At 38.2% G+C, this 27,267-nt stretch overlaps 1 protein-coding gene across 1 annotated transcript in view; it reads right to left on the bottom strand.

Annotated features, from left to right (window-relative positions):
- Positions 1–24,377, bottom strand: part of CMC1 (C-X9-C motif containing 1) — a 47,261-nt gene extending 22,884 nt beyond the window's left edge. Inside the window, exons 1-2 of the mRNA XM_057375719.1 lie at positions 24,283–24,377; positions 11,493–11,585 (exon numbers count right to left, since the gene is read on the bottom strand). Of these exons, the coding sequence (XP_057231702.1) occupies positions 11,493–11,585; positions 24,283–24,307 (118 nt within the window). The 5' untranslated portion in view covers positions 24,308–24,377. The remainder of the gene's footprint in view (positions 1–11,492; positions 11,586–24,282) is intronic.
- Between the last annotated feature and the right edge of the window lie 2,890 nt (positions 24,378–27,267).

The following is a 27,267-nucleotide window of genomic DNA, read 5'->3' as shown; positions in this document are numbered from 1 at the left end:
CCTCCTTGASAGATTCTGGATCACAGCCAGAAAGAAAAAAACTGTACAACATTATACGTGATAGAAGTAATACAAGGAAATACTGAACCTGAATATCACAAGTCCAAAGAAAAGGCAATAAAGACTTAAAGAAACCTTTCTTTAAACACACTTTAGGAAAAAGTTAGGAAGGCAGATTTCTTAATAGCATAAATAAAATCCCAAACACCCTACAACCATTTCACCTCCTTCCCAATACTGTGGATAAATACCAAGAGAAGAATCTGTACATTCCAAGGGAAATTTTCATGCAGTGCACTTCTATATTATCTTCTTCAAAATTCGTAATGTAAGTTTCCTACTCATTATCCCATCAGGATAATTACCTTCCATCTGTTGCATGATTCCTTTCAAATTCTTTACTAGTATCACTCTCAATCTAGAATATAGCAGCTAAACTGCTTTTCTTGTTCCCCGATCATAAATTGAAGCCTCATCCATACCTCCAAAGCTCTGTACAGCTCTAGCATTCCTTGCCCATCCCCGTTCCCATCCTCTGACCAGCTCTGCAGCTCTTGACTCCTCATCCAAAACACCTCTCACCTTCTGTTATATGACTACACTTCCTGTAATCGTATCTATCCTGATCTGAGGCAGCAAATGTTCCAGGTGTTCTTTTCTGCAGGACTGCTAAAAGTAAAATTCAGAGGCATGACAATACAGCACAAGTGTTTTATGACCTTTCATTACTGCAGCTTTTAATCCCTTCTCAGGCATCAGACCTATAAGGAGAACACTCTCCAGAGCACCAATCTCCCTAYGCTTTTTCTGTGCAGCACCACTGAGACAACTACTGGAAACCTTTTACAACAGCAACAAAACTAAATTGGAAGGTGGGAAAGAGGGGGATTATTTTTATTGTTGTCATTAAAAGGACCTGAAGAATAATGTACAAGAACAGCAATAGACAAGACTGTTTCTACTTAAAAAAAAAAAAAAAAGGTGCATTGTCAGTGTTGTTATCACAAGACCCACTAACTACAACATCAAAGAATATGCTGGAGGGACAACTCACTCAGTTTGAACTAAGTAATCTTCAGAACTACTGTTCTACATGGAAAAATAAGTTTAAAATGTTTTCTTCCCAAAACAATTTGAGATTTCATTGTTTTCAGAAAGCAAGGAAGAACATTTAAACCAAAAAGCATAAAGAACACTTAGAACATGGTATCTTTTTGAAACTGTGAGTATTTGTCGAACTGTATTTCAACCTTGTGTTCCCTGAGGCCTGGTAATACCTGTGATTCCTGSCCTCTATTTTTGACTGGCTCTGTTGACTCACAACCTTCTACACAAAGATATGTACAACAGGTACTCAAACAACAGTCTCCAAACTACAGGACAAAATTGAGATCAGAACTAAAACTCTCATTATCCACTGCCTCATTAAATCAAAGGAAATACTAAGTAAAACAGTAACTCCTATTCTGATTTCCATAGCATTAATTGCAGTTGTGCTTCATTTCAATTTCTGTGATTTGGGTAAGCAATTTTTTTTGGCAAATACGTGTTTTCTAAAGACTGGACAGAAGCTTTTCCCTATCACCTTATGGTAAATACAAGGGCAATACATTGCTTTTAGGCTGCCTGAAAGCTCACTACTTATTGTATTTCTGAATACATAGGAGATACTTTTTTACCAAACTAAGTTTTATTTTCCACTGCTGAACCTAATGGTACTTACACAACACATTCTGACTTCAATACTTGAAAAATAACCTATTTTCTGTGTGAAAGTAACCCCAGGGTAATATTAATAATTCATATACAACATAAATATTTATACACAGGAAATGGGAGTATCGCATGGCCTCTTAAAAGTATTAAGATTTATTTATACTAAGTGCTAACTGTGTAACTGTTGAATGTAGTACCTAAGAGAGAGTGGTTTATAATCCAAAGTTACAGAGCAATTACTTAATACATTGTTCAGGATGGGCAGCTGAAATAACAGCTACTGTGAGTCACATGTACTGCCATGAACAATGCATTGCTCTGTCCACCTACACTGCAGTTAACACCTCCCTGTAACACTCTAACACTGCACCTACAGGTTACTACCACCATCAATGGAATGRATGCAAAAAATCCCTTACAGAATCCCAAAGTTGTGCTCACTTGCTGGTAATAAGAATGACTGACACAGAAGAATCAAAATGTGTCAACTGGGAAAGAACACTATGAGATCAGCAAATACTGYCTATAACATCTGGGAAAAGGTATTAGTAAGTGGCTGGAAGGGTAATCAGGCTACCCTCACCCTTTTGTTGGGAGAAGAASTTGACCATGTCTCCCCCTCTACGGACACTCACCTCACAGGCTTCCCTAAAAACTGATCTAAATTCCATGAAATACCCCAAGAACAGTAGCTACAGGCAAGRTTGAACTTCTCTATTTTTACAGTTTGTGCCAATCTTACCTCACCAGAACTTAAGACATGAAACAAGCTATTCAACCCAACACTATTCAACACAACACTGTMGAGTGTATGAGTGGAGAACTGGAAATAATTATAGCACATAAAGGCATATACATTGATGTTAGCAACCTTCCTGAAAACACAAGTTTGAAGAGACTTTTACACTTTTCTCATCAGTGGACAAAGAATTTCCAGGTACAGAAGTCAAATGAAGATGGCAACAATGWTTCAGATTTAATGGGGAGTTTGTCAGGGAGTATTAATATGACTAACGGGCAGAAACTGATGATCCTGATGCTTAATTTCAACTCTTCCAACAATCCAAGAAATTATACAAAAAGACAAAAGCAATTTATTTTTTCCTTTCCTTATATACAAAGTACTCCCATTCTGCAGATGTTAAAACACTATGAATCCAAAGAAGAAGAGCTTTCCTCCTAAAACTGGATCATCAACTAAACAMCACAATACAGTAATTGTATCTCACCATAAGAGTTGCAAAAGAAGCAATCCTATTGTTCAACTTTCAGGCGTTAGCGTGGTAAGTGCTCCTGCCACCGATATTACTACCAKGTACTACATTAATTCAAAAACACATAGGCATCCTCTATTTAAACCAGCATTTGTTAAGAACATGTAGTTAATCTGGGCTATAATATAATTAATATATTTATGCTGACCGGGAAATCAATTTGAAATTCAGGATCTTATCTGGAAACCAATAAAACCTGTAACTTGAGAAAAGCAAATTGAAAGACTGGACAAAACACAGGTAACCTCTTGAGGTTCTCACCTATGAGCCCCGAACTACCAGTACCACTTTAATATCTATACATAAAAACCTCGACCAGGTAAGAGAATCAAAATCAAGACTGGGCTTGTAAGATATGGCAACCTGGCTGAAATTGATATTCATTAGAGTACTCTTTGCATGAATAGGAGCATTTGGACTCTGTGGTCTTTATCAGAGCCCCAGCTGGTAATGGTTGAAGGTTAATGCCTTACCCCATTCTGTTCAATTTTCTGTCCTAATTAGTCCTCTAAATCTATAGCTGTGAGCACCAAGTGTCTGTGCTCAAAAGAAACTAATTAATGCTAGCAAATTAGATCAAGTCCAAAGATCCAACAGCCAAACTCTTAAATGCTCCTTGTTAATAGGAAGTGTAGCTGTCAATAACTGCTGTTGGTGGTTATAATGAGGCCTCTTTCTTTCACTGAAAGTGATTTCATTTCTCTTTGTCCCCATAAAAGCTGTTCTATTCCCTAATAAATAAAAAAAAAAAAATTAAAAAAATAAAAACCCCCACACAACTAAGTTGCAGTGGTAAAGCTAGCTGTCTGACCCATTTCTTGTCATCAGCTGGGCTGMAATTACATGAAGGGGGGAAGAACAAAAATAATCAAACAAGACAAGCTTCCTCCCTGAACATTTCCTTCAAAGTCCTAAAAACTAGTTAGAACACCTAAATTTCAATCACCAAGCAAGAAAATATACCCTCATATTTCTTTTCTACAACTTAGCTTAGGGTAGCTAATGCTGTTATCATTAAAACAAACAAACAAACAAACAAACCCACACAGATCTAGAATCTCATTTCTTCAAATTCTCATTTACATATAGCTGTTCTCTCTGCCCAGTTTGTTGGAGCAAAGCTCAATATACCATAATCCCTCAAGAGATTTTATTAATTCACATAGTTAAATGTGATGAGAGTAAATGTTCATTGGAAATATACAGTGCTGAATCTTTTTTTTTTTTTTTCCAAATTAAAAGCTATTGTGTGCAAACAAGATCATCTAAAAATACAGCAAATTACTTTTGATGAACACTAGCCAGAAAAAAAAGCTCACAGCAACTTACTACCAGTACTAAATATAAACGTATATCATCAAAACATCTAAAATAATTTAGATAACTGACAACTACACAACATGTACAACATAATGTARTATCAGTAGTTTCATACAGCATTATGTGGTCACACACAATATGACTATAAAACACTTCATATTCAGATAATAAAGAGAGCGACAGAGGACAACAGTTTTCTTCTATTCTCCACCTGCAGTTTTGTTGCTGAATTGAAACTATTGAAAAACAATTTTGTTGGTGAATTGAAATAATACCGACCTTCCTCTGACAAAAATGAAGCTGCAGATAATAATGCAGTATTCTTTTTCCATCCTCATAAGAAAAGGCTATTCTGGTCATAAAAATAATCTATGATTCCTGCCACGTAACTTCTCAGGCTTTCCAAAYTCTGAATAAGGTAGATATAAGCACATATAAGCAATTTCTGATCACAGCAGCTCAATTTAAAAAAAGGCACCAGAAGTTGTCATGTTAACCCATTGATTTTTATCAGTCACTTGATCATTTTGCTTTGGGCAATTAGAAGATCTTTGTGTTCCCAGATACTCCTAAGAGATGCGAACTTAAAAGAAAAAAAATTGTAAGGACTATATTTTCACAATGAGGCAAAATAGATGAGCGAAGTCCAGCTGTAAATGGTGATTTTAGTTTTTAGTTGCTTTAAGACAAAAAGACTGATCAACAATTTTAACTATCAGCCATCATGTAATTTTCCTCAACTATCAGTCTTAGTATCTTYCAGTGTTGGAACTGTAGGTACCAACAGGTTAATCCTCCCTCAGCACTCARCAAGGGTTAGCAACAATTAACAGAACTTGGCCTGTAATGCCAAGAAAATGAGCAACATTGAGCAAAATTTGCTAAGGATTTCACACATTTCATTATTTGCATTTCTGATACGAAGGTATATAGAAAAATAATTTCTTTTTAAGAAGGAATATCTAAAGGTGTGCTTGGGTATTTAAATGTACAGCATCTCATGTAGTTCAATCAGAAATTTCTTTGGATTTATGGATCTTGATATGTCAGGTGTAAGGGTCATGGTCTAGAGCAGGTGGCCCCTACGGGGACAGAGATAATGCCAGTGACAGGACTGTTGAGTAACTGCACATTATCAAAACTCTGGATGACACTGGTCATGCTCARCTGTAGAGAAGCCTGCAGTAGTGTTGCATCCCATCATCTTCACTAAGTATCAACACGAGCCCTGAGGAGGAGAGGGCTAATGGGAAATCTGGAGAATGGGAGGAGGGTRGTTGCTTGGAAATGTCCTTTTCCAGCCACACTTTCCAAACCATTTTTTCAAGCCTTGCCAAGTATCATGAGATCTCTTTCAGCAATGTGACTCCTTTGAATTTGCCTAATTACACAGCTCCTTTCTAACAACAGAAGCAACACAACAGTGGTCTACAGTGAAGGTTCTCAGCTCAGCACAAGTAGAAGTACCTTCCTTGTGCCTCCCTCATAAAAAATTTAGAAATAATTAATGCTTTTCTAAGAAAGGACAGAACAACTTGTCACCTTAGTCAAATGGATATCTCCTGTAATACACTTTAAGTAAGAACTCACTGAATTTACTGTCTTTCTAACAGCAGAAGCAGGCTGAGCTGAACTATCTATCCCTGTACTCACCCTAAAAAGCATGTAGTTCTACTTTCTGCTTAAATCCTTGAAGCTTACAAAGCAGTCTCAGTTACAGAAGATGTCTGCAGCTCCCTCTTAGTGACCTTAAAGACTTAAACCCAGATGATGTACCAGTAATAGACAAAAGAATTCAGAGGAAAAAAGCTCAGAACTAAAGCCCCTTGTCTCTGGAGCAAGTTATTCTTCTCCCAGACAAAAAAAAAAGGTTGTGAGGTTTTGGAAGGTGGGCAGAAATACTTTACAATACACAAGAAATACACAAAACACCTACAATAAACATAATACAGAATTAATTTCATGACTGACTGTGACCCAGTAATTTCTTTTTGSGATCTCAATTCAAGACAACTTCTTCAGAAGCTAAACCCACAACATGTCAAAGTCAGTCAGCTGTTTCTATTTTCCAAGCTAAGTAATCCAAAATTAAACCACATTAAGCTGACAGTCCAAGTTTGTGTATTTCTGTTACCAAAAAAAAAACCCATCAAGTTCAGTTTCAGAATGTGTAATTTTGAACAGCAGAGTAAGTGCTTTCAAGAAATTAGACAAACTTTTCTGTAGATATGATCAAAATCAACATCAACCAAAGCTCTTGCAGTTTTTTGCATGAGTGTCCCTAGGTTTAGAGCATGGAGTCATGGAAAACAAAGCACAACTGGATGGAACTAGAGAAGATTTGATGTGCAAAAGATCACCATTCTGATGAAAAATGCTAACTCCAGGTTCCTGAAATTTGCTGTGATTTTAATTTAAAGAAGCTTATTCATATTCAAATTTTATGACTGGAAATTGAAGAAAAAGAGGAAAACAGCTTGCTTAAGAAATTATTTCATAAAAGCAGTAAGTGAGGCAATGGCTAATTCTTTTAAATCTTTTAGTTACTTAGGTTTAAAATGTCAAGTACATGCTGATACAGCAAACYCATAGTACAGTTTGTATAAATACAGTGAAAAGTTCCTGTATGACAATGTTGTTTGCGTTTTTTGTTGTTGCTTGTTTTTTGACACTTCTGCCCACAATTTCACCTACACACATACAGTGCATGGATATGAACACAATAAAGCATATTTACATAATGATAATGGAAAATTGACTAGTGTTTCCCAGAAAGCATGTTAACAGAATTACTACCMAAGTTAACAAAATTACCAATATATCTATTTGCACTGAAAAAAGTGTTTGAAAATCTTAAAACACGCAAAAAAATTTTCTGAAACTGAGAGGTACAAAATTCTTAACAAACATGCAGCACACACAAGAACTTACACTGGAACAATAAAAAAAAAGTTGTAAGCAAATTTAAATAATCGAAGTAAAATAAAATAYGACCAGACACAACACTTAATTGTTTTTATAAATTATCAGATGGACATATTTTACAYGGTTATTTCATCCTTAAGCCATTTTGGTAGGCTAACAACCAAGCACAGCACTGAGTTGCCCATTTAACTGTGCACTAGACAGCAGGATCACTTCTTAAGTTAACAAAACCTTTACTTTTTATTTATTTTTGTAACCCTTGGGGTTTCTTTTCCCTGGACACCCTGGAACACGTGCTGGACAGGCTGTCATTACTTGCATTATTAGCTCTGATAAGCCCACAGCTCTAGGTGGTATAGCTGCAGGCTACGGTACCAGGCTGGTACAGATGGACCCCTGTGCTCCTGCAGAGCGCTATTGAATGTATAGGGGCTCCCCACAGGAACACGTGTGAACCCAGCCTGATCAAGCCAATCGTAATGGCCCATACTTGTGGAATAGCTTCATTTCCTACACTGCTGATGTGTTTATCACAATTTCCTAACGACAAAATGAAACAAAGGTGTACCAAGAATTTCTGAAACATAAACYTCACATATAGCAGAAAAATCCTACACTGAGAGCCCATTAAACGAATATCTCTGCCCTCAGTGTAAACAACTCCATTTCACGTGTGTTGTACACTCTGCAACACACAAACTGAGTTGCAGCAGCTTTGATTACTTAATTACACAGCTTATGTTCATAGCTTATAATTGTTTACAGCACAAAAAGCATAGCCTATTTACTCTGATTAACACCCATCCCTGTGTACTTACAAGACAAATTCATTCCAGGAATAATCTCACAACGGATTTATGAGATGATAAATCTACTGATCACAAAACTGCTTAAGCTTCATTTCCCATGGTTTGGTCTCTCTGTCCAGATAAAAAGGTGTACAACAAAATAACTSAAGTTATGCTATCACCTTTTATTTTTTAATAGGGGTATCAATGTGAGGTTTTCCTTGCCTATTAATTAAAAAAATTTTTTTCAGAAATACCCAGTTTCCATATCTCACTTTAACACAATTTGATCAAAGCTGGCTTACAGGTCACAGAGAAATGAGGAGGTGACCAATTAATCCAAAAACCTTATTTTCCTACAAATACACAACTAAACTATAAACAGGAGAAAGAAAGAAGAAATTATAGTTTTGCCTAACACCACAGAAAGAAAAAAACCATAACATTTGGCTTTAAAATTTATGGAGGGAAAAAGATGGAGAAGCTACAAGGTGACGGTCCACAACACACAGCTCAAAAATCTCCAATATTGGTTGCTGCCACAGAAAATGAAGAGGCTGAAACCAAAGTCCTCATGTTACACAGAGAAAGTTCAGAGGAGAAAATCACCTCTCCGTTTGGTTTACCCTCAAACAATATTATACAAATAGCAAGCTGAAAATRCTTCTAACCAACATCTTCTTTCCAATGGCCCACAGCAAAAACAAAAGCAATTGCTTTTCGTCTTCATTTTTTGTCTCCAACMGATAAAAAGAGTTCAAAATAAAAATCAACTATTGCTCAAATGAAATAAAAGGTTTGTTAAATCCTTCTGGCAGCACTTGAAGGCAACTGATGATGCCACTTTTCTTTGGCAGRTATTACTCTAACACTAAGTTTTTGTATTTTTTTGAGAATCCCTAAAAGCAGCTGCTTAAAAATAAACTGGTCCACTTTACCTAGACTTGACACTAAACCTAGTGATAAAAAGTCTAGAAACATCCTTTGAAGTTTCTGAAATAATAGCGAAACACAAAAAGCCACGTGCCTTTGGGGAAACAGTTGCTCTTCATGCCATGGTAAAAGTCACTGAAATAACTCAGGGAAAACAATATGGCAACAAAGTAAAATACACTCCTTTGTCAGTAAATACTGTTGGAAGATGCACAGAAGRCACTGCTGAAGAGTTAAAGAAACACRTATTAGAAAATGTTACACAATATGSAAGGTTTGCTATATAGCTGGGTGAAAGTACAGAAGTTTCTAACTTCTCTCATCTTGTGATATTTGCATTTCAACAATGAAATGCACAAAGACCTCTTTTTTCGTGTGAGACACTAAAGGAAAGCTGTACTGGAGAATATCTATTCTCAACAGGAAATTACTTCTTGAATAAAAAACAGTGTATTATGGAAAAACTGTGCAAATGTAGCCACTGATGGAGTGGCTGCTTTCACTGCAAYAAAAAAGGGATTCCAAATTAAGGTTACAGAGAGAGCACTGCACATGAAACTCCCTCACTGCATCACTCAGGAGTGATTGCAAAGTAGTTGGAGTCAGGGGTGTACAAAGTGCTACAGGATGACATTGATATTATACAGGATGACATTGATATTATACAGGATGACATTGATATTATAACTTAACAAAAACATGCCTTTTACCAATGGCATCTTTGCCTGACTTTCTAATGAGATGGGGAGGGGCCATGAAAATCCCTGGCATCACACAGAGGTTCTCCAGCTATCTCGTGGCAAAGATACCTTGTGGCAAAGCGCTTAAAAGTTGTCAAACCTGCCAAATTTTTTTAGAAAAGACGAGTGTTCCAAATCCACTGACCTTCTCAGTGATGACAAATGGTAGTGAGTAATTTGCTACCGAGCAGGAATTTCCAAAAGCTAAACATTCATTGTGTCYCTTCAAGGCGAAAGTGTTGTTTTAACAATGAGTAACAAAGTAACTCCTTTGCAAAAGAAACTTGTGCTTYGGAGAAAGCATTTTGAAAATAGGTATTTGGATATGTCCACCTAATTATGGAATTTTTGGTTTAGTTTTGTTGGTGAACAAAATGAGTGTCACCAACAAAAACCTCCTATACATGGACACACATTAAAAGGATAGAAACATACTTTTCTAACCTGTTAAAAACATTCCCAACGAGAGTTTCAGGGGCTTGAAAACACTTAACATGCAACACCCTCTCGTTAGCTTGGAAGAACAACTAATTGATAYCAGGGGAGAGGATCATGTATTAGCTCAATTTCAAGCAAAACCTTTGCAAAACTTGTGGATAGGATTGAAAAATTAGCATACTTAAGTAAAATTTAGGAAGCGCAAGAAACTATGTACTTCTTCCTTGGGGATGTATACATCTCTGTAAGGTATCTTTTTCAGGCATGACACCCATTAAGATCAAGTATTGAAATAAACTGAACTTAAAACCAGAGCTTCAAATTGCTATATCACAGTGTTAAAGATTWTTAAATTATGAACCGTGTTCAGTCACACAGATTTCAGTAAAAAGTACTGTTATCAAAAGTAATCTTTTTAGAGTAAAAACAGTTTTGTACCATTGACAAATAGCTTAAAAATGTTTTAAAGWACTGTTTATTCCACCTTCATCTCATCCCTTTTTAAATTCTATTTTTATRTTTTATAATGTATGTAGCATACAAGTATAGTGATACATATAAATTTACATAATTTATAAATKAAGATACCCATTTTGGGATTGTATAGTCAAATTTTTTACTGATGGGGTGCATGAACAAGAGAAGTTTAGAGAGCACAGATCTGGATAAACAAATGCAAATGCCCTCTACTGAAARCCTGACACTTGTAGAGGATAATTCTGTGGCTTAAGTCTTTTGCTCCAGTCTTATGTCCATCTTATAGCAACATCCTTGGCTAACCTCTGTGTAAGCAGTTCTCAGAAGAGGGGGTGATACCACTTTAAAGAGTTATTGTCCAGTACTCTTCAAGAGAAAAAGAAACAGAAGACCCTATTTCAATGTCGGTCTAGTAACATGTGTGTGTTTATGTGCATGGATCATTTCAATGCTGRAGCAGAGAAAGGAYRCAGTTAGTTGGGAATATTTAAACAMATTTATTATAATGAGAGACRCCTTAACTGAAACTTTGCATAAGGCAATTCAATTTATGTAAGTGTTAAATACTACCTACAGAAACACAGTGACTCTTGGGTTGCTCTGTCACCATCCGGACTGAGATGTGCAAAGTTTTGTAATAATAAGGCTAAACCTAAATTCTACAGCCCTCAAGAACAAGTCATTTTGGAAAACAGTCCACATCACCAAGCAGCCAAAGTCAACAGAGAAGATTTATATGCCTCAATACTGGTTTCACAACGAACTGATAAGATGCAGATYACATACATTAATTCTCTGACTACATCATTTCAAAAACAAGGATTATATTCAGGGCACAAAAGTGAATACATCTGATCTYCTAATGAATATTTGACTCTTACCTTGTACCTGATCTGAACACAGCTCCTTGGCTCGATCCCTCATTATTTGTGGAATCAAAACATCTTTTTCTACATGTCGCAGCTTAGAGCTTTCTGCAAGAGTGAAAAAAAAAGAATTTTGAAAAAAATCATTACCTATACATGAGAGAAAGTCTATGTACAGAAATAACACAGCATTGTTTATATAACATACACAACTGCACAAAAACTGTCACAACCAGCAACAGAAAGTACYGTGGAAGGACCACATAGATGAAAAGGATGGAAAGTCCAAAATTTGCTCAGATACAAGTATGAGCATTATCCTGAACATTTCTACTTTGTTCAATGTGTACAATGAACCAAAAATAAAGGAGCAAATTCTGGCAGTACATTTGAATTTCTGCCTTATTAAATAAAAGATCTGCATGCAGACAGCACAGCAGTTCATTACTTTTGTTTCAGGATACTAGCATTTTTCCATGCACATTAYCTGTATGCACTCTTTTATTCACTGACACAAAGCTGAGAAACATWGCACATAATAGACAACAACCTAGAATTTGTATGGCTACATGGAAGACTTCAGTTCTTCAGAAGAAATCTAAGTCTCTTCAATGGATGATCTAGGAGCTTTTTCATTGAGAAATCCAACTTAAAAAGAAGAAATGCTACTGCCTGAATTCTGTACTTAAAGGAACAGTTGCAGTGTGCTTTCACTTGTCTCTTGAGTTCAGCTAGTGATTTTGAATAAACAATATAGACCATTAAGAAAAAAAAAATACTGCTTTTCCAAATCCACTTTCTTCAAAACAAAGGGATGAGAATTTATTAAGAATGGTTTTTTACTTCTCAGTTTCTGAGTYCAAAACCCTTTAAACAATGTTTGCACAAAACATCATGGAGTCCAATGCAGTTATACCAAATACCTGGTTTTCATCTTCAAACACACTAYTTATTCATCCTTTGATGTTGGTATTACATTTCAGAATAGCATCAGTTGGGATGCTCACACTATGAAAACTCTACTATCAGATATTGTTATTTTGGGTGACAATAATTTCATTTGTAAATTGCTTATCAAAAAAAGGAAATGAAATGAAAAAAAAGGTGAAAGTGCAAGGTATTGAAACTAAGAAAAGAAGCAAGTTTTAAGTTACCTACAGCTTTAAAACATGCTATATTTAGAGCTTTTTTTATTATTTCTCCATAAAAAAACAACTGAAACTAACATTAGTCATCCTTAAATCATCATCTTCTAAAGTTTACTAATGCTAAAAGATTAYATTATGAGATTACACAGTATTGCATATATGATTACTAGTGGAAGCTGGCAACAAAACAGAGGATTATAAAGAGCAATATACAGAATCTGAACTAAAGACATTTTTCTTCACAAGTATCTTACTGAGCATTTCTACAGCAGGAGAAAAAAGTCTATTCTGTACATACATCAGAAACACTAAAAAGAAATTATTCATGACTTAGATTTGCTTCCATGCTCTGATTTTCACAGAATAAAATAATTACAAATAYCCTTCATTTTAACCTTCTGCAAAGTATCAGTGAAATTACTGTACCAAACACTTAATAGGCTACAGACAACGCAAAGCTGTCAAAAAACTTCCAAGCACGTTTTGCAAACAGGCTAGATCAGTTCAGCTGCATGACATTGCAGGAACTGGCACCACCAAGCTACGTGCCTCAGCTCTACTCACTCCCACCAAAGCAGGCTGGCACTGCAGCCCTCCTGCCCCCTCCCCATCCCCATGAGGCTCTTTTTCCACCGCTCACAGAGATAGGCTCGGCAGCTCTGCGATGAATGAAAGGGGAAGTTAATTTCGTTTAAAGGTAAATAAAACTCCTGTTAGGCAATTTTTCAGAKAGATAAATTCCTTAATCCAGTTCACTATACAGCTCCATAATAGCCCATTAGAGGGAATTCAGTGAGACTAGGACAAGAAGAAAGACTGAACTACCATGATTATCACTGGCTCTTACAAGCCTAAATTTCTGCTCCCCACACTTTATCTAAACTTAACTTGGCTATGTTGGTGCTTAGAAAAGACCAAACGAACTATGAATGTGGATACAGTTAAGGAARTGGGTTGCTACCTGTCACCAAAAGGGAAGTTTTGCCAGTCTCYCACTGCCTTTACTCACTCCCATTACATCAGCATTATTATGCACCTAAGGACACAGTGAGTGTGCAGGAAAAAAACAGAAAACTCAAATACATGTAACAAAGTGCTTCTCAGCTGATTTACGCTTTGGAGTAATTAGATCTACTTATCTGCTTCCAATAATTAGCGTCATAGAACATCCTGAGGTGGAAGGGACCCACAACGATCAATCCAACCCTTGGCTCTGCACAGGTTCAGCTTTCATAACACAGCACACACGGAAATGTAGCAGAAAGCAGAGAAGTCTTTAGGGGCTGGGAAGAGCGGCTGGGCTTCCCCTGCTGGCAAAGCTGGCTAGAAGCAGCCAYAATTTTCACAATGTCAGAGCACAGGGCCCCAGTGCAAGGATCAGCTACCCCTCTAGTGACAAAGAGAAGTGGAAGGAATGCAACTGAAGGCTAGAAAGGAAACAGGACACAGTGCCATGTGGGAAAAAAAAAAAAAAAAAAAAAAAACAAAAAAAACAAACAAACAAAAAAAAAAAACCCAAAAAAACAAGCAAGCAAGCAAGCAAAGAAAGAAAAAGAAATCCAAAAAGAGAAGGCCTCCCTGCTAGCCCAAAACAGTCAAAACAAATTTTCGGGTTTTCTCTTAGCTTGAGCACCCAATTTTCTGTTTGATTATTTAAAAGAAAAGGGGTGCAAGAYCAATAGCAGGGAGTAGCTATACTGGTGTTAACACCAGCTCAACCAGAACCATGACAGAACTATGCTCCAGGCAAACTCCTTCTTTTTAGTCCCATGTTGTCAAATCTAAAGAGGCTGAAAATGCAGGAAGGAGAGGGCACATCAGGACACTGGGCGTCATCCAGTAGAAAGTATAAGAACAGAACTACAACAGTAATTAAAAGGATAAAATCAACAGTATAAAGGAAATTACAAAAATGTTTATCCAAAAAACATCTACAGTTTTCAGAAGAATCTCTGTTGGGAAGTATCCATTTTAATTTTTTTCCCAAGTGTTTGTATTTAGAGGATTTTGATTTTGTATTTTTAATTCGAAATTATTTAGTGCTTAATAATGGTTGGACTYGATGATGTTAAACTTAGCCTAAGTGACTCTATGAAAATCCYAAGCAATTTAAATTATCTTATACTGTGTAAGCTTCAGGGTTTGAGTGCAACCATCTCTCCAAATAGCTCAAATGCAGATGTTCAATTTGGGCAATACCATATTTACTTACGAGTTTTTGACTGTACCATTTTAAGTATTTGAATATTCTTAATTACCCATTGCACTAAAATTTTTTGTTCAACGATCTTAAAATACCTTACTGAAGTCAGTATTCCTAGCATTTATACAAAATATTAAAGAAAAATAAGGTGCAAATATTAAAAGTAGCAGCAACCAGCTAAAACAAATATGTACATCAGGATCAAAAATGCAGTTAACTCTGCACATGAACATCATCAATCCAAACTATTCATCTCTACAGTAACATATACGGCAAGAACTTTCAAAGAACACATCAGAAGTAAGACTTCATCAAAAAACATGACACAACCATGATGTAAAACCATCCTATCCTTTTGCCTTTTTTCAACTATATTTTAGTTTCCAGAATAAGTACTTTTTTCCCCTTCTGAAAGTTCACTGTTCTCCACTAAGAAAGGTAATTCTTACTGTAATACCAGATTTGCTGCAGACTAGTCCCTACAGAAGAATCTGCATTTCAATAGCCTTACTCCTGTTTTATTTCATATTGAAATGGTAATTCCCAGACAAGTAAGAAATATATTTTCCTACAGTTTGCCTTTTGCATTTGAAAGCTAATACCTTTCATTCCCACCRACATCCTCTACACACTTTTCCTGGTCTTCTGGGTAGACTGAGATCATGGCCTTTGGCCACAAAATCAACCAATGAGAGCATGCCACCTCTCAGCTTCCAGAAGGTCAGACAAAATGTTAGCAGCAGCTTTTTTCTTCTCCCCTTGCCAGCCCAAACTTGGCCACGTTTGTTAGATCAATTTCAAATTTTGAGATTTTACCCTTACCTCARTCTCTGATGTAATTTCCACACACCATCAAACATTACAAGGGAYAGATAGATGAACAGGATGAATTAARTAAAGGTTACCAAACATAGGCTGAATGGTATTAATATTAMAACCTAAGTATTTTATAAAAATATACATAGAAGTTAGCAAGAATTATAACCARGTGCAGGCTTGCAGGGGTTACAGCTAAGTCACTAGCTCCTTGAAAATGTGAMTAAGTCTTCAGGCAAGGAATCTGKGCAATAAAACTACTAAATATTTCCTAAAGACTAATCAGCAGATTCCAAAATGCTCTGTGTGAGGACCAGAACAGAGGAGAAGATAAACAGCAGCTGAAGAAGTTACAAACTTGCAGGGAAAAAAAAAAGACAGAAGACAGAAGCGGAGAAAGTTACAGAAAAGTGAATACCTTTGTGAAAAAGAAATTGTTTTGCATAAAACCTCAGCCCAGTGTAAAGAATTAAAGAGAGGGATTACTAAACTGGGAGATAACCCTATTCACCAAATCACTAAGAAACATTTAAGAGCTGGGTTTTTTTTTAACAAATAAAATCTGTGGGTTTTGGCAAAGCTCAGTGCTTGTGGTTCTCTTGTTGCATAYAACATGTAGGGCACAAGATTACAGTTGTAAAAGCCTCCTGTGGTTGATCAAAAACCTCAGCTGCAAGAGCTCTTTAYTGCCATGGAAGGCCAAGGACAACTRGTCAATTAAATGGTTTTCATTATTTTTGTAAAAATGACCAAACCCAAAAAAGCTAATAYACATCAACAGGAACAAGAACATCCCAAGCACTAGAACATATCAAATTCACTCTGTATGGAAGNTGTAAAAATGACCAAACCCAAAAAAGCTAATACACATCAACAGGAACAAGAACATCCCAAGCACTAGAACATATCAAATTCACTCTGTATGGAAGCTGGGAAAGCAGATGACAAATACTTTCTGGCCTCTGACCAAAGGACCCAGGATGGCCTTGAAAACAACACAAGCACCATGAAGACCTGTGCTGAAGGCAGCAGACCTTTAACCTTTACAGAAAAGAAGAGAATTAAATACAGAGCTGCTTTACAGTTCTAATAACAAAAGGAACTGCAGCAGCTTCTCATATTAATTAGAACAAGAAGAGGAAACCAAGACAAAAGCTTCCTAGAAGAATGCCCTGAGAGAAGTGGTATCATCTCCCCACTTCATTCCATACAGCTGGTAACTGACTCACCCTTTAGCAGATCCTGCTGATAGCTTACAGCTCTGCTTTCACCTCTCTCATGACTTCAGGTAGCAGGGACACAGATTACTCAGAAAAGTTGGAATCTGCTCTACCCAGATATTTAAAGAAGCCTCACACTTTCTGCATCCAAGAGGAACTGAGTCAAGGAATTCCAGTAACAGTCTCTGAAAAGTGCATTTCTAGTTATACAACCTATAATTTGGATTTACTTGGCTTTTCACTTAACCACGTTCAAAAAAGGCTCAAAATAGTACTTTAAATGCTATTGCTCTTTCATTAAGAATTACAATATACATGAAGAACAAAGAACGTTTTAGTAATTTTATTATCATTTTAATTAACAACTGTAATACCTCAGGTTTTCTTGAAATCCCAGTTCTATGAACTTTTAAGTAACAATTATGTTATTTGCTAGCAAAAAATGCTGTAGAAAATTCAATCAAGGTTCAAGAATCCAAGTTAAAATCCAACACTCCTGAAAATATATATAAATTTTAAAAACAATCACTTTCATTATTTTGGAAGCTTGGTTGAGAAATATGAAGCCATAAATGGGATCTTTTTTATAATACACCTTACTATTTTTTTCTTACCAGCTACCATCAAAGGTAAGCAGTTGTGAGCAGTCAGATTTCTAAGATGCCTTTCTTTTTCTAAGCTAAGAAATAAAACTTGAAAAAGTATCAATGTGAACTTCAGTACCAGAAATAGTAGTTACTAAAGTGAAAAGGGAAGAAAACCAAGGAGATACATGCAGAATTACCATTCTTTAACCTACATCACATTGAAAGAAAATCTTCACCCTAAAGAAGCTGGTTTCCTGGAAGGGAAGGTCTTGTTTTCATCTATGGAGTCGACTAAAACTTGAATTTAACAGCCATTCTGCCATTTCTTCCATATGCAGACCTATAGTATACACAACATTTGAAATGGTTTGGAGAATGAATAGTAAGTTTATAACTAAGTTACAAAATTACTAATTTAGAGGATTCAGTTATTTTTCACATCACTTGGTAAAAATTGTTTCTGTGAGATAAACATTCCCTTTCATTAACACAGTTTTGTTTTAAATAACAGAGGGAGCAGCACAGTCCACTGCCTGCTTATGGCAAACATTCCCTTCATCAATCAGACTATTGGCTCTAGACATTAAATTCTTTTTTACAAAAAAAAAAATCAGATTGATTTTAGTGCACTTTWAACAGTGTTTTGAATAAACAAATATAATTAGAGCTATATAATTAGAGCTTAGTACTCCTTCAGGAAAAGAATGCATTCAACTCAAAATTTTCATCTCCATTATTCTGCCTAGCTTATTCCCCTTGTATTAAATAAAAATTACCATTCTTAGGTTAATTCATGTGAATCATTTATGCATATGTGCATCATAAAAACTTATCCAAAAAATCTGTATCATTGAATATATCATCAACTTCTCAAAACCTCTATCTGAAAACACTAAGTTACACATCAGAACAGATTAATTTAGAGATAGACCCACTGAAGTCATGGAAGGAAAAAAAAATATCTTTCTAAAATCTTAGGGTCTTTTCCTACAACTGTAATTTGATGTATCAGTGTAATTCATATTCTGGATATCCAATGCTGTATCCTTGGGGAAGGCTTCTGTGCCTTTGACTGCATGAATTTCTTGCCAGTAAAGTGACAGAATAATTTCAGCATCCTTCTTTGTAAACCTCACTCCCACAAAAAAATATGCAGAATCCCATTAAAGGTAAAGGGTTTAATCAATCAAAAATATCCAGTGTGAACTGAYGGATGATGGACCAGGACCAAACAAACAACTTTATACATATGTGAAATGCTACTGAGTTTGGTAATTTCATTTGCACATCGGTGTTTGCATACAAACTAGAGACTTAAGTTGTGAGTTTCCACCGAGGTTTGAAAGTACAGAAGGACAATATCAAATGATGGAAGTGTTATAATCCAAGTGAGACTAGATCTGTGATATCCTGAAACTCTGATTTAAAAKCAGAAGAAACTTATCAATACAGCTTCTCTATGCAGCATCCTTCTTTTTTTTTTCTTTAAATGTATAGGGATAAACTTATTTGTATCAAAAAAGTTCCAGATTTTGAGATCTTTCTAATACTGACATCATTTTAAATTAAGATGGAGTACAGGGATGACAATAGCAGGGAAAATTTCCAAAGCTTTAACTTCTCACCATTCTATCATCACCTCAAAGTCAATTTTCACCTTTTTCACTGGCTGAATTTGTTATCTTATATTTTGCTTTGGGGCTCATGTTCCTGCAATATGGCAGCACCGGATTACAAGAATACTGTTTGCTAAAAGTGAACAATGGCTGTACTACARAAAATCTGTAATACCTAGAAAGAAAAGGAAAAGCAGACCCAGAAAAGCATACTTTCTTGTTAATTACATGCAGATTGCAAATGCTCATACATCTAGTGAGTAATAAGTAAAGCCAAGCCRGCACAAGGAGATATTTTTACACTGCTGATCACAGAGCAAATCCAGTTACAGGTCCTGAAAATTAATTACAGATTAGGACTTCATATTTACTACTRGAAATAATGCAGCTTCATTAAYATGTAGCCTGTAGCATTGTTCAAGKATGACAGACYTGCCAGTTAKGAAAACTCAGGTTGTGAGCTACCTATACAGCAAACTCCTCAGCCCACCTCAAATCCCATCTGACAACARATGAGAATTCCAACCACACACAAAAAACACAGAGTGAGTAACAACTAGAGCTGTGGACTGAACAAGGATTAAACTAGCAGAGACAGACCTAATTCCTCTACTGTAAAGCTTCTGAGCATTTCACTTGGTAACTGATGCAAAATCCTCAACACCACTTTCTGTCACTTAGACAAAGCACCATGCAGCAGTATTTCAGCAACCAAATACACATTGCAGGGTTTTTTCTGAGATGTCAAAATAAACCAGCAGTACGGACACAATCCAATTYCAACATATAGGGTTYCACTCTTTTTARAAAGTCAARCCCATGTGTTTGAGCACCTCTTATCTGAAACCAGTCCCACGTGTACAATCCCTATTTCTTCTATGCCCTTTCTAACTYACAGTGAAAGCTGTCCAAGAATTTATTGCTTACTTCCACTTGGAGTAAGAGAGAAAGATCCCGAAAAAAAACCACAAACCATCTGAATTGTATAAACCAAACAGACCACATAAAATAGAACTAATCAACAACATATAAAACTGTGCAATAATCTGCATCAGAAACAAGAGATGAATAAGAAGTAAAAGATAGAAAGAGCAAAGTACCCAATATCTGGACAAAGAAGGGATGCAGAAAATCTAACAACCAACAAATCCCTCAGTTATTACAAGAGGAGATGTTAACCACCTAACACTTGCCACCATGCCCATTACCATTGATCAGCTGCTCCAGCACTACATAGTCCTCTTTACTAATTTTYARGAGTGTGTGACATRGTGTAATGAARAGCAATGTAAATCACAAATAAAAGTTTCATTATAAGAAAAATCTGCCCAAACTCCTTGAGCTTGAATATTTAGCTCTTTAGCCACTCCTTTCATTCCAAATAAACAATACTACACAAACGAAGAGGAAGGCTTATGAATAACAGGACAAAATACCATTCTGCCTGCATTTTATTTTGATTTCTTTAACTGGAAGTAAGGATTAAGAGATAAAAAAAAAAAACCAGTGACTACCTCTGACTTCTGTGCCTACAAAGTTAATGAACAATCAGTATATACAATACAAATTAATGAAGAACTTGGAAAATAACATCAGGAATATTATCAAAACACATCAGCTTTTTCTTAATTTCCAGAGCATGAGGTGACAAGCCTAAAAGCCTTTYAGTTAAATTAACAAAAGGCTTGSAGATGTTATTCTGGCAACTTATGYTATTAATCMCAAAACTTACCTAAARGAAGTTTAATTAAMAGTTGAAAAAGAACAGCTGAAAAGYCAGTTTTCCTTTTACTTATATATTTTTGCTCTTTAAATTCAACATTGTTTTATCTCCCATTATTTTATCCTTTCTATCTTTTGAAGTTATTATTTCATTCTTTTCAGTATATTCTTCTATCTCTAGTCTTATTGCCCTCGCCACTTTGAAACAAGTCATAACTATTCYACAAGCCAAATTTTCTCCTTCCACYSATWAACTACTGYTSTRTTTAACAACCTAGACTTCCACATGACATCAAGAGACAGACATGTTAAATATCTTAGGAAAAATATTAAATCAGTCTTCAGCCCTCCTGCTTTCAAGCCACATATGTAGGATAGGTACCAAAAGCTGTACTGTGTATCTCAGCTGTTGTCAATGACTCCACTTTTCTCTTTAAACATCTGTGATTCTTTAACTGTGGATCTACACATCACCAGCAGAAAAGGACARCTATAACAAAGTGCACATTAAAAAGAAAATGAGCATTCTCATAACCCATGGCCTCTACTACTAAAAACATCACCTTACGTAGTTTTGGAAGTGCTGCATACAAAAATCAAATTCAATGCTGGGCTGCAGMACATTCATTTTGGAGAAAGATAAAACAAAATAGTGCAATGTCTTCCTAAATTGGGAAGAGCTGTTGACTCCCTCAAAGGCAGAGAGATCCTCCTGTCTAGAAAGACCTAGACAAATTAGAGAGCTGGACAATCGACCATGTAAAGCTTAATGCAGTTTAGCCCCTGGCACGGAGCAACCCTGGATGTACATACAGACTGGGGACCAAGCATCTGCAGAGCAGCACCGAGGAAAGGGAACTGGGAGTGCTGGTTAATGGCAAGCTGAATGTGAGCCAGCAGTGCCCTGGCAGCCAGGAAGGCCAACCATGTCCTAGGGAGCATCAAGCACAKCATCACCAGATGGGAAAGGGAGGGGATTGTCCTGCTCTGCTCTGCACTGGGGCAGTCTGCCTTGAGTACTGTGTGTTTTGGGCACTACAGTTCAAGGACAGAAAGCTTTTGCAGAGCATCAAAAGAAGGGCTACAAATTTGGTGAAGGGCCTAGAGGAGAGGAAGAGCCTAAAGCCATTCAAGGAATAGCTGAGGTCACTTGGTTTGTTCAGCCCAGAGGAGACTGAAGGGAGACCTCACTGCAGTCTACAGCTTTCTCAAATGGGAAAGAAGAGAAAACAAACATTGATCTCCCTGGTGACCAGTGACACGCTGAAGGAATGGCACTAAGCTGAGTTAGGGGAAGTTTTAAATTGGATATTATGAAAAGGTTTTCACCCAGATGGTGGCTGGCTTCTTCAGGGAAGTTCTCACAGTACCAAGTCTGACAGAGTTGAAGAAATGCTTGGACAACACTCTCAGGCACATGGTGTGATTCCTGGGGAAGTCCTGTGCAGGGSCAAGAATTGGAYTTGATGATCCTYGAGAGTCGATTCCAAGTCAGGATAATCTATGATTCTATGAACATAAAATTTTGTGAATATATTTATCTACCAATTTATTTACTGGATATAATCTCCGAATGACATAACCACAGTTCCTTGACAAACTGCAGCTATCAAAAAACTCCTTTCATACAAATCACGACATAATTCACAGGTTCTACTTTCTGAGCTTCAGAGGACTCCTTGATATTCACTTCCTACTGCCTCTCAAAGCCCTGAGAATATTTTTGTCTTTGTGACTATTAAATGAAGTATCAGTCATAGTAACAATTTATAAAACGGTGGTACTCTCTCTTTTTTCTCCTATATGAGCCAAGAAGCAGTTAACAATGATGACACTAAAACCCACCACACCRGGGTATTTGGGTTAACACCTTACTAATACAAACAAGGCAGCTCACACCTCTTGCAGCTATTGTTCCAGTTTCTCTATTTCCTCACTTAGACATCTCTACTTTTAGTTYATTATGAGGTTTTCAACAGAGCAGTAACAGTCAGAGACTGATGGGGAGTGGGGGGAGGAAGCAAAAGATACTGGATAACAAGGTAGAAGATTTAGAAAGGTGTCAGTAAGCAACGCCACGGCTCAGCAGATGAATCTCAGTATTGGTGTCACATAGCACGTAACCAAAGTACACTCTCAGGAGTCCTACCACAGCTAACATACAACCACAATCTGGTTTGGGAGGGACAGATAATGTCATTRTATACATAAATAGGGAAGCAGAACACTGATGAACTCCAGTGTTTGGCACCATCCTTTTTGTTTTACACTGAAATTGCAACAGTTTGAATCACTGGGATTAGCTCAGTTGGTTAGAGAATGATCCTAGTAACACGAAGGTCACGGGTTAGATCCAATCCATTACGGACCATTTACTTAAGAGTTGGATTCAATGATCCTTGTGGGTCCCTTACAACTCTGAATATTCTGTAAATCTTTGCATTAGCTAATATATTAACTAGGCTTTTTCCAAAGGACAACTGGGAAGCAAAACTACACTGTAGACGAACATCCAGCATTTGAAATACAACGGTAAGTTTCACAACTTTTTTTTTTTAATTCAGATCAATGTTTACAGGATACAATCAATAAACCCAGAACTTGACTTCTCTATGAACACCTTGTTTGCAAGGCCTGGAGAGCCGGGTCCAGGACAGGTTTCCATCAGAAACCGAGAGCCTGGCCTTGGAGAGCATCCTTTGGCTTTTGGAGAAGCAGCCACAGGCTGCAGGGACTAAGGTGCACAGCCACAACCACTGCAGCTCACCACCAGCTGCGGAAACCTCAATGCCTTGCGTTAGCTGAAGCAGGCCCAAACCCTTTTAACACACCAAGCCGAGGGCACCTGCCTCGGCAACTCTGGGCACATGAGCGAACACTGCATGGGTATTAAGGACAGGGGCTTCCACTCACTCCTGTGGACATGTGTGTAGCACCATTCGGACAAGATCTCGTAGCACGAAGACGAGGACCACATAACCTTGGTGTTTTGCCTTTAGGTTTGTTACACAGCCAGAGAAGCTACAGCMGGCACCCGCGGGCACCGGGATGCCCCGGAGGTGGCCGCGCCCCGCGTCGTGCAGCTGGAGGTCACGGCAGCGGTAGCAGGGAGGCAAGGAGGGAAGGAGGGARGTGGCGGCGGGCGCCCGCTGAGGGCGGCGGGGACGTCCCAGTCCGCCCGGAACCTCGCGGAAGACGGGCAGGAGTCCCTGAGGGTGGCCCTTCCCAGCACCCACCGGCTGTGAACCGCAGCCCAGCTCACCGCCCTCTCTGGCGGGTGTGAGGGGCCAGCGGAAAGCGGCGGGGGTTTCCCACAGGAAGCCTTGAGAGGCGAGAGGACGGTGGGGGTAGTATGGGCACTCCCCCGCATCACTGCTCCACCGCCCCGTCGTCCTCCCTTCTTTCTTCCCTCCCTCCCTCCCTCTTTCTTTCTTTTTTTCTTTCTTTCCCTCCCTCCCGCTCTGTCGCCCGCCCGCCCGTCAGCCGCCCCTACCTGCGGCGCCGGGGGGAGGCTCCATCTGCGGCCCCACGCGCCGGCGGCAGCTGCGCACACCCCGCGCGGCCACTTCCCCGGCCCTGCGGCGCAGGCGCAGCACAGCCCCGGCACTGCCCCCGCACAGCCCCGGTACAGCCCCGGCCGCTCCTCCCGCTCCTCCCCGCATCGGGCGGAGACCGGGGCCGGCAATGCGCAGCGAATTTTGGTGTGCGGTGTTGTGGGCTCCGGGGCGGCTCTGAGGTGACCTTTAYGTGACCTTGAGGCGACCCTGAGGAGGCCCTGAGGCGAGCCTGAGGCGTTGGGATTGAGCCGCTACCGCTACCGCGGTGAGCGGGGCCTAGGGAATGTAGGTGGGCTCATACTCGGGGAGTCACCGAGGGGTCACAAAATCACTGAATGGGTCAGGTTGAAAAGTGATCGCAGTGGGTCTTTTGGTCCAACCTCCCTTCTCAGTCAGGGTTATCCTACAGGATTATGTCCATATCGTTCTTGAGCCCAGTGAGGGACACTCCACACCCTCTCTGGTCAACCCGTTCCAGTGCGTGGTCACCCACACAATAAATAAGTTCTCCCTCATATTCAGGTGGAAATTCCAGTGCTTCAGGTTCTGCTCATTGCCTCTTGTCCTATTTCCTGGCACCACTGAGCAGAGCCTGGCTCCATCCTCTTGGCACACTCTCTTTAGATACTTACATGCATTGATAAGATCTCCATAAATGATTTCTTGTCGACGCTGACCAGGCCCAGCTCCCTGAGCCTTTCCGTGTAATAGAAAATGCTCCAGCCCCCAAGTCATTCTCACTGCCCTCCACTTGTACTGAGGAGCCCAGAGTCTGGCTCCTGACAATTGTGGGCATAAGGAGCCCCGGATTCCCAGGGAACCTCAGGGAAGTGTGCAGCCTCTGACAGAGACCAATGTCACAGCCTCCAGGACTTGGGGTGCCCAAGGCTTCCACAGCAAGGACTTGAAGTGGAAAATGAGAATTTCATTGGTGGCTGTTTTTATTGATGAGTTTGTTTGTGCCCATAAAAAGGGCCTTCCAGTCAGCAGGTAAGAGGTTCTCTCTCATGCTTCAGTGTCTTTGGGACCATGTTCCTGTGACAGCTGTTCGGTTGACAGAGGAATCAGGAAATCCAGTGCCCTACCTGCAACTCTTATTTAGGACTCTGCAGTATACTTAATTAACCAACTTTTAGTTTTTCATGGCGCAAGGCAAGGTTGGGACTCAAAACATGGAATTAAAAAAAAAATTAAATTGATAAATTGCCAGAAACTGCCATATATTTAAAAACCCAAGAACATGATTCCCTAGAAATTAAAAKAAATGAAAAGCAAGGAGGCATGTCTGAAACTCAAGACTTGTTTTAATAAATACAACCCAGAATTTTCAGAAAACCCACCCTCTTTGCCCATCTTTARTATTTTAGACTGACAGCTGATATGAAAAATCAATTATTTCATGCAGTAGCCTCTTACAGGAGGCTGCAAAAATTCTTTTAAAGGCAGTATTTCCTCTGTTATCTGGCATTATTACTTTCTGTTCAGTGGAAAGGTGAAAACATTGCATTCTCATTACAATTAAACATTACCTTCTCAGGGAAGTGAGAAGTCCGGGAGCCTCCCCCAAACACCAGATAGACCTTGTAAGCCTCTGGAAGATAACAAGCAGTCTAGAAAATTCAGGTTTGATAACACCATGTTATTTATTATTAAAAATAATTTCCATCAAAGTTTCAATCTGGGGGAAAAGTGCGTTTTTTCCCCAGATTGACAGTATTTTCACTGAATGAAAATTTAGTCCCTTTATTTGAAAATACATTGTTTCAACTTGAGGCCACACTAAGAGCCAAGTTCTTCATGTTGATACATTCACAGAAATTAGTAGAGCGTGATGTAGACAAAATCTTCCAGTCGAATGCTTTTGGCCTTACTGGTCTAGAGCTTTATACCATTAAGTGCCTTTCTGCTGTTCTTTTTTTAACAACAAGTTTGGTCTCACTCCTTAGAGTACAATGTGAATATTACAATTGTTTTCTGCAACTTTAAGCTATACCACTTCAGTTAATGTTTATAAATGTTTTGAGAATTTTAATTGGACAGAGCTGTGCAAGTGCAACATGTCAACTTATGTATATTTCTTTTATTAAGGGATTTTGGCCTATGCCACTTCTGCAATGAATGTAAGAGAGTGGTTAGAAAAAAAAAGGAAAAAAAAAGATGCCAGCCAATCAACAAAGAGGAGCTTGCAGTGTGAGAGCCAAAAAGAGGAAAGTACACTTCCAACAGTAAGTTCAGTTTTTTTAGAAAAGGTATTATTTAAGTTAACAAGTTTTGCTGCTCTTAACCTCTTGGCTAGTGGTGTTTATATATGCTCTGCAAAATTAGAATGCTGAAGATTTATTTTATTGATGGAGATTTTTGAACTTACATGTCAGCTCAGTGTGTTGTATTAATTCAATCGGTTTCAGGCCCAGGTTACATGCTAGCCAGAACTTTACTTCTTATTTTATGGAAACAGTTCATGCAAAAATAAATGTCCAATAGCTTTGTAGCTTGGAAGAGTTGTCCTCTCCCACTGCTTCTTCCAGTAGCAGGCATGGAGAGCAGAAACAGGATTTTTCTGGGAGCCTTATTTCCAAGTCTGACAGACAAGAGTGATGAATGCTGAGAACTGCAAAAGGGAGTAAGACATATCTTGAGGAAATAAAAACAAATACAAAGGGAAAAAAATGATAGAACAACTTTGTTCTGGAGATTTGAGGGTCAGAAATAGTTTTTGAGGAGGRCATATGCAGCTGTGAGGCTGATAACAGTCCCATGTCATTTGGGGTTAGTAGAAAYTATTGGAAATGAGAAAGCATCAGAGAAGGTGATATCTTGACAGGTAAGAAAATGAGACTGACATTATGCAGAGCAGGAATGGCATAAGACAGTAAGATAGAAACTGTCCACAAATGACTTTAAATTAAGATAAATTGCTT

The sequence above is a fragment of the Malurus melanocephalus genome, unplaced genomic scaffold (assembly GCF_030028575.1).
Source record: "Malurus melanocephalus ecotype Western Australia unplaced genomic scaffold, MMel_1.1 scaffold_256, whole genome shotgun sequence".
Lineage (NCBI taxonomy): Eukaryota > Metazoa > Chordata > Aves > Passeriformes > Maluridae > Malurus > Malurus melanocephalus.
This window is presented reverse-complemented; position numbering and strand designations above follow the sequence as displayed.